This window comes from Ceratotherium simum, chromosome 5, assembly GCF_057802395.1.
Source record: "Ceratotherium simum simum isolate JZ-2026a chromosome 5, ASM5780239v1, whole genome shotgun sequence".
In the NCBI taxonomy this organism is placed as follows: domain Eukaryota; kingdom Metazoa; phylum Chordata; class Mammalia; order Perissodactyla; family Rhinocerotidae; genus Ceratotherium; species Ceratotherium simum.
The window spans coordinates 90,378,954-90,394,598 of NC_141904.1; the positions used below are offsets into that span (position 1 = coordinate 90,378,954).

The 15,645-nt window shown below is 60.9% G+C and overlaps 1 protein-coding gene across 2 annotated transcripts; it reads right to left on the bottom strand.

The window, feature by feature from the left end:
• Positions 1-1,134: 1,134 nt before the first annotated feature.
• On the bottom strand, positions 1,135-15,352 carry KLF15 (KLF transcription factor 15). 2 transcript variants are annotated; one of them, XM_087431600.1, is made up of 4 exons: positions 15,217-15,352; positions 9,831-10,922; positions 2,196-2,316; positions 1,135-2,094 (listed from the first exon to the last, which is right to left on the bottom strand). In XM_087431600.1, the coding sequence occupies exons 2-4, from the start codon at positions 10,895-10,897 to the stop codon at positions 2,086-2,088; spliced, it is 1,197 nt and encodes a 398-aa protein (XP_087287726.1). In that variant the 5' UTR covers positions 10,898-10,922; positions 15,217-15,352; the 3' UTR covers positions 1,135-2,085. The 2 variants fall into 2 exon arrangements, with proteins under 2 accessions (XP_087287726.1, XP_087287725.1); XM_087431599.1 differs by having other exon boundaries at positions 1,135-2,316.
• Between the last annotated feature and the right edge of the window lie 293 nt (positions 15,353-15,645).

The window sequence follows — 15,645 nt, forward strand, 5'->3', positions numbered from 1 at the left end:
TCCAATTACCCATGCTGTGTGCTAGGCACACAAGGAAGCTCCATGTCTGCCAGCTCCCACCAAACAGGACAGATGGCCGTAGAGGACAGTTCCCAAGTCAGCGAGAACAATGGCCTTCACCTGGGAGATGCACGTCTCTCTCTCCACACACGAGCACACACACACACTCGCACACACACCTCGCTTAGACATGTCTCCGCTGGAAATCCATGGGTGCGTCACCAGCTGCCTCCAGATCTCCAAGGGTGTCCCTGAGAAATGCTCGCCCCGACATGCCTCAGGCTCCTGGGGAAAGACCACCTCTGGAAGGTCCTCCCCTCTCACTGCACGGGGACAGGAGAACCAGGTCAGCCCCGTCGAGGTGGCTGCCAAGTCTGGCCTCCCTGCCTGAGTCTGGCCACCTTGTTGAGCCCCTGGTTAGCTCACAGCCCCTCCTTGCTTTCTGGTACCCACTGCCCCCAGCTCCCAGCCCATTCAGGACACGTGGATGGGTCCAGACCTCCCCTGTGCAAGTGCAGGGGGGAGAGCCCAAGCATCCGGGGCAGTTCGGGAGGACTTGTGTCCCCAGAGCTGAGAGCAGCTGGGGCGGATGGAGGCAGCGGCCATACACTGGCCTCTCCAAGTCTCACCTCCGCCATTCACAATCGCCTGTGCAGGTGGGGAATAACACGCCATTTCCTAGGGGGTGTCCACGAGGGGAGACGATCTGCTCTCCCAGCATGCAGTGCATGCAGTGGGTGCACAATAGATGCTTGATGGACTGCACAGAGGGCAGGAAGTGCCAAGCCAGGGCTTCAACAGTCAACCAGAGAAGTGATCCCTGCAGGGCGGGCCTGGCCGGGTGGGAAGCGGGGGCTTCCCATAGGTGACACTGGGATAGGGCTTGGATGTGGTTTGTGTAGAGAGGAGGGGGAGCCCTCTGGGAAACAGGAATGAGCAGAAACCCAGAAGCTGGCTGTGTGGGCACCCTGCACCCCTGGACCAGAGGCTGGACCCCAAGGGGGCCTTTGTATCCCTCTGGGTACAAACCAAGGCCCCATGAATGCTGCAAATGCAGACACAGAGACTCAGCCCCCAGAACCACCTGCATTTCCTGGCAGAGCAGAGGAAAACAGCACAATGAATGCCATCAAGTTATTGAGTTCTTTTTTCTTTTTATTGGCAAAGTAAATATATTTTTATGAAGGACCAAAGAAAATATATATAATTGTAACATATGTACACCAGCTTTATAGATTTTTAATTTCAAATTTACACAAATGTTGGTATGTTATTAAAAGATATTTCATGTTGATGTACCTATGTACAGTTTATTTACATACATTCATAGGATGTGAAATAAACCTGTCAAAACAAGCTAGTTCATTTGATATTAATTTCTAGACAAAATAAGGAATGCATTTCTAAATCAGGACTGGGAGGTTCTATCTAGTTCTTCTACACGCAACGCAGCCTGCTCTCCCCTCCCCCGAAGGTGACCTGGAGGCTGGTGTCTGGATTTGTTTGGAAGTAGGATGAGGGATGGGCCACGCTGTGTGCAGACGCTCTGGGCTAGCCTGCATCTGTCGCTCTGCCCAGCACATTTCAACTTGAGCACATGCACTGCCAGCCCCCCAAGAAAAGGGGCTTTTCACTCCAATTTTGCACCCACCGGGAGGCCAGGTCCCGCGGCCCCTGACCACCCAGCCACACCTTTGGGCAGTCAGGCCCACCCAGGCATCGTGGACAGGGCCACCCTCCCATCACGGTGCAGCCCTAGACTTCTGGCCTACTTCCTTCTTCCCAGCATGGCTCCCTCTGGGAACTGACATTTCAAAACCACACATTTCTTCTTTCCGAGCAATAAAGTGCTGGCCTTGGCCCAGGTGGGGAGCCCAGTGGGAGAAGAGCCAGGCCCCAGCAGCCGCTGCCGCGAAGGCAAGGCAAGAAGGCAGCGAGGCAGTGCGCCGGCCTCCCCAGCCCCGGGGCGCCGGCGCTCCGGGTCTTCCCGGGACAGGCAGCGGGTGGGGGCTCTGCATCCACGCCTCCCAGGCAAGGCCCTGTCTTCCTGCTCCCCGGGCTTCAGAAGGTGGCTTGGTGACATCGTCACGTCCTCTGAAGGAGGCAAATAAATTATTGCTACAGAAGCACGGGGCGGGCGGGCGGGGCGCTCAGTTCCCGGCGCGCCCCGAGCGGCCCCGGGGGAAGCGGTGCACCTTGACGTGCTTGGAGAGGTGGTCGCTCCGCGCGAACTTCTTCTCGCACACGGGGCACTGGTAGGGCTTCACGCCCGAGTGCGAGCGCCGGTGCCGCGACAGCTCGTCCGAGCGGGAGAACCTGCGGGACACGGCGGTCAGCGAGGCCCCGCCGTTCTTCACACACCAAAGGACGTGTCCCCCGCGCCCGGGGCCCCGCCAACCCTAGGACGGCAAGAACCGCAAATGAAAGGCACGTGCCGCACGGCGGGGCTGAGAGAGCGGCTGGTGAATCTTCTCAGTGCTGTCAAGACCACCAGAGCACCCCGTGGACACGGGCCCCTGCCCTGACTGCAGCTGCGCCCCAGACCTTGGAGCTCCCGTGAAGGTCTGCACGGGGAGCCCATCCAGAGGGGAGCCGAGGCCGGAGAGCTGTCTCCCCAGCACGGCAGGCAGGTCCTGGCTCCCCGCTCTGGCCGCCATCACAGTGGAGGCGCGGGCCTCAGACTTGAGCCCACCGCACTCCTGGACTGTGCTTTCCTGAAAGCGGGGCCCCCTAAGATGTCCCCAAACAAAACTGCACCCCTGTGAGGTACTTCTAAGAGTTTCGATGGTTCCCTGACATCTTCCTTTCTTGGCCTTGGCCTGCCTGGGAGGAAGTGCTCCCCCGGCCCAGAGGCCACTGGGAAGGAGCAGCTGATAATGGGAGAGCTGAAGGACCTGAGCCGGGCCCCGGGCTCAGACTGCTGTCACTGACTTCAGAGATCTGAGGCACTCCCACCCCATGACCCTGGTCCTGGCAATGAGACCCCACTCCTCTCACATGCAGACTCCTCTGTGCTCTACTTACAGTGCCCTGTCCTTAGGCCCTCCCACCACAGGACATTTGCACATACTGTTCCTTCTATCTGGAATGCTCTTCCCTACCCTCTTCTCCTTGCTCCCTTCCTACCCAGAGCTCAGCTTAGAGCTCAGCTCAAATGTCACTTCCTCAGGAAAGCCCTCCACGACTGCATCCCATTCTAGGCTCCCACAGCACTACGCACCTCTCTTTCCTGGCCCCTGCCTCTGTTGTTGCAATTTTTAATTAGTTTTCAGCTTTTTGATGAACGTCAGTTTGTGCCACTAGACAATCAGCTCCATGAGAAAAGACCCATCTGTCTGGTTCCCTGTGATCCCCCCTCACGACCAGCCCAGTGCCTGGTGCACAGTAGGTGCCCAGTAAGTGCATTTACGTGCAAGAGTGGATACAGCAAGCACCCACAGGAGGATGAGGAGCTGCCACACGGGCAGTCCTCTCAAGTCCAAGTGCACGCACGCACACACGTGCACATGCCATGCACACACGTGTGTACATACACGCACACACACACCACACGTACCCGTCACAACTATGGTGCACTGCATAGACATGTGCATGCACTCACAGACACATATGTGCACATCAGTGAACATATGCACATGCACACGCATGGACCTGGGGCCACACAGCAAGAGGCAGGTTAGGGGGGCCCCCGGAACACGTACCCCACCCCAGCCGATGGGTAGGGGTGGTGGCCCCCCCTCTGGTCTGACCCTGTGGGTGGAGGTCTTGACCCACAGCCTGCCAAGAAGCAGAAGCAGCCCTGGGGAAGGCTCAGACGGCGCAGGAGGGCCTGAGCGCCAGACGAGGAGCCTGGCCTGGAGGCGGAGAGGACAGTGCCCAGCGCCCTGCCACCTGACAGCGGCCAGGTTTCTGCACTGGGGGCTGGCACTCTACCGCACACCCAGAGCAGTGCTCTCAGCACATCTTCAGAAGAAAAGAAGCCCACTGAGCCATCTGCCAGATGATGAAACTGAGGCTCAGAGGAAAGAGGGGCTGGCAGAGAGCCACCGGCAAGACAGAGCAGCTGGGGTCAGAGCACAGGGTCCTGCCTGCCCTGGTGCCCACAGCAGGCCTGGCTCCTCCACAGAGCCAGGCTGGGTGGTGTGTGCTGCTGGTGCTGGTGAGGAAGAGACATCAGTGCGCCCCGACAGCCAGGGCCTGGCCCCGTGTTCCCAGGCCTGGGCCACCTGCCCCCAGCAGGCACGGGGCACACAGCTGCTAAGCAGGTGAGCCTTCCCAGGCCAGAGGCAAGCAGAAAGCTACAGAAACAATGCCACCAGTGACACCCAAGTCTTCCCGGGCACCAAGCACCGGGGTCACCTGGCACCTTCCTGGCCAGGGAGCCAGAATCAGCCCCAACAGACTGACTAGACCACAGCAAGGGCTCAAAGAGGCCAAGGGGCTTGCCGGGGTCACACAGAGGCGAGACCGCAGGATCGGCTCAGGTCCCCAGCCCACCGGGAGCCCTGAGTGGTCCTGAGCAAACTCACAAATCACCCTGCATGACTTTCCTCACTCATCCAGTGAAGACCTAGGGACCCCTGCCAGCCTTCTGGAACTTGTCTCAGAGGCCAAAGGCGGTAACACAGGGCCATAGCAGCCCTCTCGTCACAGGGACACCCTGAGAAGGACAAGCAGCCCAGGGAGAGCCAGACCTGAGAACAAGCTGTCTCCACCGGCTCCTCCAATGCAGTGTCTGGTGACCCGAGAGGCCCAGCCCTGGGAAACGAGCTCTCAGAAGACCCCGACCTCACACCCTCACCCACTTTCTCCCAAAGAGCAGCCACCGAAGAGGCCCGGGGACCGCAGGGGCAGGCGGCCAGGGGGCTAAGATGCAGCCCTGCAGGCAGTGAGCTCTGCCACCTCCTAACTCAGCAACCTACACAAGCCACCAAGCTCTCTGAGCCTCCGTTTCCCCACGTGGAGACAGGGAGAATGAAAGAGCTACCTCAGAGGACTGGGAGGACTGTAAAAGGCAGCGAGCCTTTAGTGCAGTGCCTGGCACATGTCACCCGTTCAACAACTGGGAGCTCTTACTACCTGCAAGGAGCGCGGCATGGGCCTGAGCTGTGAGTCAGCACCACGATCCATGTGGCCAAGGTACAGGACAGGAAGCACAAGGTCCAGGGGACTCTCCTGGGACCTGTGGCATCTGCACTACCCCTGGCACACACAGCACCGTGGGGCAAAGGCACTCCTTCCATCAGCAAGAAAGCCACTATCATAAATAGTCAAGTCTTAAGGACTGCAATGGGCATGGCACGCCCTAGAGTTGCCCAGTACACAACCTGCCCAACAACACTTGCGGGCTCTGCTCACTGCGAGGATGGAGTCAGACAACGCCTCATCAAATAGGGGCAGCAGTGACGCAGGGGCCCAGAAAGCAGGCCAGCAGCCGGACCACTGGGTTTGAATCCTGCCCCCGCCTCCTCCTGGCTCTGTGGCCTCAGACCTGTGACTCCCTTTTCTGGGCCTCCTGTGTCCACTGTGGATGATAACAGTACCTGCCACACAGGCTGCTGCAAGTTATTAATATTCATAGTAGCTGTGGCAGGAGGGGGTTCCTTCTGGACGGAACGGCTTGGCCATTCCGGAACAGGACGTTCTGCTGCAGGGAACAAAGAAGGCCTGTGTCCGAGAGCGAAGCAAGGAAACTTCTAGGAAGGCAGGCAAACAGTCACTTCCCAGACGGTTAGATCGGGCAGAGAAAGTCTGGTCTCAGCCCGTCAAGGTGCCGAGCCATGTCACAACAGGGGAAGGGACAGGGAATACTGGGTTCAGGACCAAAAGCAGAAGGAAGTGGGGTTGGTTACCTGGGCAAGTGTCAACCTTGGGGGACACCGTTCATTACACAAAGGTGCACAGGGTCGGACAAGGGACATGGCACCAGGGCCACAACTGACCCGGTAGGAGGAAAAGCAAACTAGACACCAGGGCCTCCAGGAAGAAGAGAGGTGCCCTTGGGACTGGTGAACCTCCCATACGGGGAGGCAGGCGAGCGTGCAGGGTGCCACCCCAAAGACCAGGCCCAGCCACAGGTGGAAACAGAGGTCCTCCCACCACTCAAGCAGACCACCCCCACTGGAAGTGTGCAGAGGGGGCCGCAGAGAGGTCCCGAGTGTGACGGTGGGGGGGGGGGGGGGCAGGCAGCCTGGGCTGAACTCCTGGCTCTGCCACTTACCAGCTGTGTGACCATCAAGAACTTACTTAGCTGCTCTGTGCCTCAATTTCCTCCTCTGTAAAATGGGGACAACATCCTGGTGCCGACCTCATGGACTTATGAGGATGGTAACTGGGTCACTCTGCCTGGAGTGCCCACAGCGCACCCAGCCGTGTTAGGAGCGGCTGGTACCGGTGTTGCTGTTGTTAACTCTTCTCCCCAGCCCATACGTGTAATGCCTGACACAGCTGATGGACTCGTGGGGCGAGAAGACACCAGGCGCACAGGGACAGGGAGGAGGGAGAGGCCAGCCAGGTGGCTGCAGGCGTCTCCGGGCAGGAGACCATTGGTGGGTCAGAGCGGGGCTGAGGCACCCGCTCAGGGTGCACGCAGGGCCACACTCACTAGCTCTGGCCCTGTGGGCATGTGACTTGAACTATCTAGGCCTCAGTTTCCCTCTGTAAAATGCAGATTGGTGCCCACACTTTATGGAGTGTCGTTCATGCACGTGATGTGTGCAGAACAGAGCCGAGAGCATCGCAAGACCCACCACAGCCGCCATCGTGGGGAAGGGCTGCAGGCAGAGGGCACAGAGGGCAGGCCGGCAAGCAGATCGTGCAGGTCTGTGGGCCAGAATGAGAAACTTGGACAGGAATTTAAGTGGACCAGAGTACACCTAACAGCTACAGTAGCCTTACGAAGCAATGAATTCCCCATGGCAGAATGCATGCAAGCAAGTGCGGGCTGTGCTGAGGGGATCCACCTCTGAGAACCTTAGAATAGTGCCTAGTATGCAGCACGTGGTCAGTAATTATGACATGTCATAGTCATCATCACTACCTCCCCTGTCCTGTCCAGGCGGAGCTGCCCCAAAGCCCAGCCTGTGCCCCCACCTGAGGTGCCAGAGCTCCCACCAGCCTCTAACCCTCGGTTGAAGGCTATGGCCACGTTTAAGGGACACACGTATCATGTGTACATCTTCATGGGCACAGGACCCCTCTAGGCCAACCAGGGACTCCCACATCCTCAGAGAAACAGCCCTCCCGAGAGGCAGGCATCCTCGGCTCCCAGTCAGATGGTGCCTCTGCCACGTATGAGCCCACAAAGGCCAGACCCTACTTGAGGGGACCTTGGGAGAAACGGGGGAGGCCCTTTGGAAGCCCTAGGAGTGGCTGAGGGCAGCGATGGCTCCCGGGCTGGCTCCATAGTGACCTCACCCTGCCTTCCCCTGCCAAGTGCGTCCTGGGCAAGAAGACCAGTGACAGAGCTCAGTGGCAGAGCTGAATCCTCTCCACAAACCCCACTCTTGCTTGTACACCTCCTGCCATGGGGAACTCACTACCTCCTGAGGCCACTGTGTCAGGGACTGAGATCTGCCTCCCTAAGATACACTGTGGGCTGAGGGTCCCATCTGTTCTCTGGGACAGCTGGGAAGAAAGCAGGTCCCCTCCTCAGGGGGGAGTGGGTCAAGTGGGCAGCCTTGACCAAGGACCACACCCTTCCTCCCTGTGGCCCCACCCAGCCTCACCTTGATTGGAGGGGCCACTCGCCAACTGTCAGCAGTGGCCAGGGGACTGCGCCAGGGGAGGTGAGCCCATCACAAGAGCCAGACCTATGCTCTGCCCAGCAGGCTCCCCAGTCTCTCCGCAGCCCTGCCCCCACCAAGGAGAATCCATCCAAGAGGAGTCCCTGCGAGTCTGGGGGCACCTCTGAGATGGGGCACTGCCTGCAACGAGGCAGGGCAAAACACCTTGCCGGTCCCTTCTCAGACTCTGACCTTGTCTGAGGGTGACAGTACACCGACGAGGAGGGGCCGCTGCTGACCACGCCTGCAAGCCTGGCCCTGGTGGGGAGAGGCAGGGAGCAGACCCTCCACTTAGATGAGGAAACTGAGGCTCGGCCAGGGGGAACCACCCCAGGGCACACAGCAAGTTGGAGGCAGACAAGGGCTGGGGCTCCTGACCCCTGCCGCCAGCTGCCCCCCACCCAAGGTGTCACCATGCTCCTCCCTTCTGCCTCGTTGGCCCCCCAAGCTCTGACCACCCACCACTGCATCAGGCCCCATAAGCTGCCCTGCAAGTGTGCCTGTCGCCCAGGGGCCCACACAGCAAACTGTGACAGGAGCCTCAGAGAGGTGGCCGGCCCTGGCACTGACACTCAGCACTGTGTGGCTGGAGCACCGACTCTCACAAGGCCCTGTAGATCTAAAGGACGCCCTCAGGGTAGTGAGGTGATGGGAGAAGTGGCGCCCTCACTCAAGAAAGGCCTCCATAACCCAGACGCTGTTTGGGAAATGTCCCTTCTCTGGCCAGCTCAGCGCCCCACAGAAAGGGGCCACCAGTGTCACATCTAACATTCAGTCACAGCTTCCATCCACGCCCCAGCGTCAGCCAGCCAGGACACCGGCAGCTAGCACCGCCCCCCGGGCCAAGTCTCACAGTTCTCAGATGAGAGTCTGGTCAGGAAAACAAAAGCTGCAAACTGCTCCCCACGTGCCACACCCACAGGCACATCCACACACACACAAGGAGCACAAACACACGCAACGTGCATGTGTACAAACACGCATGGTCACGCAGCACACAGCACACAGAGACACTTGAAGAAAGCAGGATGCATACACTTGTGTACACACAGCTACAGGCGCAAGGTCCGCTTCTGCACATGGACAGGCGTGCCACGTTGCTCTCTCACACACGCTCACACACACAGAGGGGGAATGTGCCAGGAGCACACGGCACCCTCCCAGGCAGGCCAGACACTCCTACAGAGTGGTCGGCCTAGACTGGGAAGAGCTGGCCACGGCAGCCCGGGGGGACTGGGCTCCTGGCCTGCTGCCTGAGCTTCCGGAAAAGGTAGACACACCCTCCTGAAGACAGTGAGCAGCACCTGGGGTCGGCGGGGATCCACGGGGTCCCCATCCAGCTCTGCTGCCCAGGGCTGGGTAACCTGGCCAAGACCCTTTGAGAGCTAGTTTCCCCCACTGTGCCACACAGAGTGGAGAGCTGGGAAGCAGTCCCCCACCTGTGCATCAGCACCCCAGCCTGTGGCTTTGCAAACACACCTCCAGGTCCCCACTGGGAGCCCAGCCCATGTGTCCAAGGACGTCTATAAAAAAGTTAGTCTCTCCGGCTGGGTAAGCAGCCTTTTGCAGGATATGACCTCTCTGATCCGACCCCTGGGTTCAAATGCCATTTACTAAGTGGTGTGACCTTGGGCAAGTGACTCAACCGGTCTGAGCCTGTTTGCTCAGCTGTAAGATGGGAGTCGGTACTTACCGTGGGGCTGCTCTGAGGCGTGGAGGGAGGGGGCACGCCGCCCGCGCTCCATCCCTCAGCTGTCCTCGTTCCTGCTCTGAGAGCCCTTCTGCAGCCCTCTCTCAGCACGGCGCAGCAAACCTTACCCGGTCATTAGGAAACTGGAGACCAGTTGGTTTCTGGCTTTAGTGATCAGGAGGGACAAGGAAACCTCTGGGCAGCCGTGCCAGCTCTGGCCCTGCCCCCTGCTGGCCCCCTCTCCCCTTCCTAATCAGCCTCGTCTAATGGCAGAGAACGTGGCCTGGGCCGCACACCCAGGGCAGCAGAGACCAGCGGCCTCCTGCGCCGCCCGGCCCGCCACCCGTCATACTGACCTCCAGCCGCAGCCCGGCCAGGTGCAGGCGAAGGGCTTCTCGCCCGTGTGCCGGCGCAGGTGGGCCTTGAGGTGGCTGCTTTTGGTGTACATCTTGCTGCAGCCGGGGAAAGTACATTTGTGCATTTTGATGAGTTCTGCTGCTGGGTTCTTAGGGAACTTCTGGCCCATGAGGAGGCCAGCGGGGCCAGGCCCCAGGGCTCCCGACCCAATAGGCTTGGCGGCGATGGGCACGGGGGCGATGCGCACGAACTTGGAGGGCAGGTTCAAGTTGGAGGAGGGCACTACCTGGGGCACGAGCGCGAAGGTCTGCCCCTGGATGTTGACCAGGAACTGGGCCACCTTGACACTCTCCGGGGCCTGCCCAGGGGAGGCGGGCTCCGTGCCCGATTCCTGCTTCACCTGCACAGGCTGGATCTGCAGCAGCACAGGGATGGGGCCGTCAGGTGCCGGCCCCCCACCTGGGCCCTGGCTGCCACCCGCCCCAGCACCACCTGGTGGGGCAGCACAGCGCTCTCTCCCAGGCCCAGGATGGAGGTGGCTCCTGTGCGGCCCGGCCGAGAGCTGGCCACAGGCCTCCAAGTCCTTGCTGTTGCTCTCTGGGGCCTCCTTGACCCGCGGCTCCATGTTCTCCTCCAGAAACTCTTCAATCTCCTCCAGGGTGGGCTGAAAGGGCCTCGGAACATCATCGGGGTCGCCCACAGGAAACTCAGAGAAGCAGAAATGCTCCCCCTTCACAGGCGCCGGAGCCCTCCAGCAGGCCCCCCAGGCCGCGGGGCCGCTGCTGGCCCCAATGCTGCCACCACCACCCAGCGTGGCCTGGGACAGCAGAAAGTCCAAGACGCTGTCCTGGCCTTCGGGGCTCGGGCCACCGCTGTAGCAGGAGCAGAGGACTTGCGAGTCAGGGCTGGCGCAGGAGCAGAGGCTGGAGGCGTCGCTGTCGTCCTCTGAGAGGGGTGAGGGCAGCATGTGGTACGCTCGGCCACCGGCCAGCCTACTGCCCAGATAACCAGCCGGGCATTTCAGTGCCGAGAATGTCTCGTCCACTGGAAGCAAGTGGTCCACCATGCTGGCCTGGCCGTGCCGGTGGTGGCTGAGGAGAAGAAAGAGGGAGCCTGGTCAGCAGGACAGCGTGCTCACCTGCCACCCCGTGGGCCTGTGGCGCCCTCTCCGCTGCCGGCCCACAGCCTCCCATGGCCAAATGCCTGGATCTTGCCTCCATCCCACCCCAAGGGAGCACTCTGTCTGCAACAGTGTTTTCCGAAATTGCACCACCTGTTTGCAAAAGAGCCCTCTCCAAGCCCATTGCACAACCCAGGGCACTTTCATTTCAAACAGATTTTCCAGAATGATTCTGGGAAAGAACATGCATGGTTCTGTGAACGACTGAGTGTGAGTGAGAAAGTGTGTATGTGAGGAGGCTCTCTGTACCCCGGAATGGCCAAACTCGGGGGACGCCCTCCAGTTGATCAAAGTCGCTGCATCTCCAAGGGCTCCTGACCTCTACTTCATTCCTGTTGAGTCACTGGAGGGGGTAGGAGACCAGCCATTCACCCTCTGACCTCCACGTTGTTACGGCTTGGGTAGGGTTGCCAGATTGGCAATAAAAATACAGGCCGCCCAGTTAAATATGAATTTCAGATTTTAAAAAACAAACAAATTTTAACAAAAGTATGTCCCAAATATTGGACGTGCTCATACTAAAAAACTGTTCTATCTGACATTCAAATTTAACCGGGAAGCCTGTATTTCAATTTGGCAAGCTAAGTTTGTGGCAAAAAATTAAAAACCCATAGGTGCCTGCCCTCCTGCGGGATGGGGGGCAGAAAGGGGGGGCAGCTCATTCACACTCCAGCCTCTTAGCCTCAGCCGCCTCTTCTGTGAAATGAGAGAGGCAGGGACGGCCACCTGGGCGGACAGGCCCCACCCCACAGTGATAACTCATGCAGAAGTGGGGCCAGCCTAGGCACATGCATGGCTGTCACCTCATCTGATGTCACAACCACCTAGTGGGACTGGAGATAAGACTCCTTGGCCTGCACCCCTGGAGCACTCACCACCTGGGAAGGCCCAGCTCACTCCCATCTCCCCACTAGACCAGGTGCTCCATGAAGGCAGGCTGGGCTGTTGGGGCTCCGCTGTGTCCCCAGCTCCCAAAGTGGCAGCTGGTGCCCAGGAGGGGCTCAGAGAATGTCAACAGAGACAAGAGAAAGAGCTGTGTCCTCTGAAGGCCATGCTAGGTCCGGTGTCCAAGGAGAGTCAACAGTGTCCAGCTGTGACGGGGCCATCCCTGTGGACCTTTGTCCCCACCCAGCAACTACAGCAGGGTGCTGAGGTCAGGAAAGGAGAATGTTCTGCATTTGAAGCCAGAGACTCCTGCTGCCTGGCATTACCCCTGCACCCATCCCCATGCTCTGTCTCGAGGACTACTCTTGGGCCTGGGACCCAGCACTGCCCAATGGTCAACAGGCCCAGCCACAGGCAGAGACCTCCCAGGGCCAGGGTCATCATCAGCTGTAACCCTGGGCTGTAACCTTTGCTCTCCCCAAATTTCAGTTTCCCCATCTGTTCCACGCCTCAGTGATCTCTAAGCCTCTGTCCTGCTGAGGCCCCCCCAGGACCTCTGACTTCAGTTCCCCACTCACCCAGGGAGCTCAGAGCTCCAGGACACTAAGGCAAGGTGCATGCCCTCAGCTAGTCTGCATCTGGGGCAGTTCTGCCAGGATATTTGGCTTTTTGGTTTTAAACACTAAGCTAAGGATTTAATATTGGGAGTTTTTAAATATGAACTACTCACTAAATCAGGTGCTGAGAAGGTAGCAAAGTGCCAGATAATTGTGAAGGGCAATGAGGCCAGGCAGAACTCACACTCAGCCCTAGACCTCCCCCACCTGTCACCCACCCTCTGAGTAAGGGATTCTGCTCCTGCCTCTGCAACTTATCAGCTGGGCGACCTCAGGCAAGTAGCACAACCTCTCTGTGTCTGTGTCTTGGTCTGCTGGCTGGGGATGCTGCCAACAGCACCCAGTTCCCAGGTTGTTATAAGAGTCCAACGAGCACTACGACGGGGCTGACACACACGCAGGCACTGGTCAGTACACACCGTTAGGATGGGCCTCCAAAGGTGTGAACATGTGGTCTCTCTGCCCCCCTGCCGCGATGTTCAGGAATCAGGGGGACTCCAGCCTCTCTGAACTGGGGAACAGGCCATGACTGGTAGTAAGGGGCAGAAGGGGCCATGTCCTGTCCACTTAAAAGTCTCCCCTGAAATGTGATCACCAACTGAATATTCCATGATATTAATGAATTACTGTTAATATTTTTAAGTGTGATGATGGCACTGCGGTTGGTACATTCTTTTTAAAGGAGGCCGTACCTTTTAGAGAGATTAACTGAGATATTCCCAGATGAAATGATATAAAACAAGTGGGGGAAATAAGTTGGCACAGCAGGGGGCGCTGGGAGGAAACCGCCAATAGCTTCCCAAGGAAACGTGACCCAGGCTCCCCCAGGAGCCCGGCACCTGGACCCTGCCCATCTCTCCAGACCTCACCTCCACCTGCTCCATTCCACACCCGCTGTCCACCAAGCTCACCAGCTTCCTGGGCCTCAGGCCACCGCCCTGGCCTTTCCTCTCTGTGGGTCCCTCTTCCCCAGCACTCCATGCAGAACGCCTTCAGATCTCAGCTCAGAAGGCACGCCTTGTGGGGGCCTCCCCTGACCACCCTCTGTTACATCACCCCACGTTAATTCTTCCTAGCAGTTGCCCCTGTGGGGAAACTATCTTGGTTACGTGTTTGTGTACCTTATTTTCCGTCTACCTCCCCGCCAGAATATAAGCTGTTCTGACTGTTCAGTCCAGCGCTGTACCTCAGAGGCTAAAGCAGGACCTGGCACAATTTCCTAACGGGGTTGCGGGGGACCGGGGGGGGGGGGGGCGGGGCGGGGGCTGCGAAGATGAGATCAGGAGTAAAACGGTCGGTCAGGCAGCACGGTCTTAATGCAGGGCTCAGCGGCCGGGGCGGCGGCACTTAGAGCCCAGAAGCGGGTCTGGTACTGCCCGGGGCGCTGGCGTTAGAGACTGGCGCACCAGGGCGGGAGCCGCTCCGGCCCCTGAAACACAGCAGCACGTGGCACGGCCGGAGGCGCAGGCTGCGTGCAGGGGGAGGGGACTCGCTGTTCCGGGCACCGTCCCCGCACGGCAGCCGGACTCCGCCCCCTCCCCCGGCCCGGCCAGGCCTGCTGTTTATCCTCCCGGGAACACAGCGGCTGCAGGAACAACATGTAATTGATAACAAGCCGAGCGCCGGCCAAGGGCTTGCCATTGGGTCAGCGTGCAAATCACGGGGGTGGCGGGCGGGGGCCGCTCTTCAAAATAAGAGTCTCCGCTCCCCGCACTGCCCACAGGCCCCAAAGTCGCCGAGCCCCAGCGTGCTCACACCTGTAGGGCGGCGGGGGCTCTCCACGAACCAGGCATTTGGGGATTTTTGTCACCACCCGGAAATCGGGGGAGAAAACAGCCCTTCTGTGCCCTGGGGGGACGGGGGGAGGGGAAGTTCCATGGGGAACACGACAGTGGGAAGGGAAAAGAGAATCAGACGGCCAAGGCGGGCGAGGTGGCCTCTCCCCTGCCCCGCCGCCACCCCTCGGCCATCGTTCTGCTTATGTTCAGTCGAGGGGGCCAGGGCACTGCGTGGGGGTCGGAGTGCGAGACGTGTGAACAGCGCGGGTGTGCGCGCAGGGGTGTGAGTTCCTGTCGTGTGACTGCGTGTGCGGGGCGTGGTGCGCGGCGGCCGGGGTGGCTGTGCGGGAGGCTGTCCGCGACGTACTCGCGCGTGGGACCGGCGTGGGCGCCCGCGCGTGTGTGCGGGAACGTGCGTGGGAAAGGAAGGCGCCGGCAGCCGCTCAGACCCTCGGTAGAGGCCTGGAGCGCTGCCCGCTGGGCACCATGCCCTCGGCCCGCGCCCCCCTCCCCCGAGGCCGCGGCTACGGTGACCGACAGTAACCCCTCCGCACAGGCCCCTCTCTCCCCTCCCCCGGCCCCGGGCCGGCCGCGCGTTCGCCGGCCCGCTCCTCTCGCCAGGCCCCGCCGGGCGCCCACCATATGGGAGGGCCGGCCCGCAAGGCGGACACGGACACGCGGGCCCGGCGAGGCGGCGGCCCAGACCTGCGCGTGAAAGTGCCGATGGGCAACTGGGGTCACTCTCCCACGGGCTTGTCCGACCCCTGGCGGGGGCTCACCCCACCCCTCCGACATTTCCTCGGACACTCGCGCGGAGCCTGGGACAGCGGCGCGGGCGCCCGGCCACGCGCCCAGAAGCCGGCCGGCCCCCGGGGCGCCCGGGGCCGAGTCCACACGGCGTCCGGCCTCGCCGCGCCTCTCCCACCTGAACTTGGCGCACGCCCGGCCGGCGGCCGGGCCCCGGCGGTCCTGAGGCCCGCGGGCTGGGCTGGGGACGGCGGCCCGGCTCCCGGTCCGGCGGCGGCCGCGGGCCGAGCCGCGGGTCCTGCGCTCGCTCGCTCGCCCCCTGGCCCGCGGGTCGCTGCGGCGGAGCAGTGGCCGCGCTCTCCGGCGCTCACTCCCCGCGGCTCACGTGACGCCGCGGGCGCCGCGAAGGCTCGCAGGAGGCTCGGCCCCGGGCGCGCGCCCCATTGGCCCGCGCCGCGCGTCACGCGCCCCGCCCGCCCGGCCCCGCCCCCGGCGGCCCAGCTCCGCGCGCCCCCGGCTGGCCGCCCGCCGCTCGCCTCGGCGCCTCCCCGCGCCGCAGCCCTCGCCGTGCGCCAGCGGCGTCCGCGGGGGTCCGCTTCCAGAGCCG

Excerpts from the sequence above, each read along its gene's own strand:
- KLF15 (XM_087431599.1), bottom strand. The coding sequence starts at position 10,897 with ATGGTGGACCACTTGCTTCCAGTGGACGAGACATTCTCGGCACTGAAA. Across the intron at positions 2,317-9,830 it reads TGGCCGGGCTGCGGCTGGAG|GTTCTCCCGCTCGGACGAGC; the intron begins GTCAGTATGACG and ends CGTGTCCCGCAG.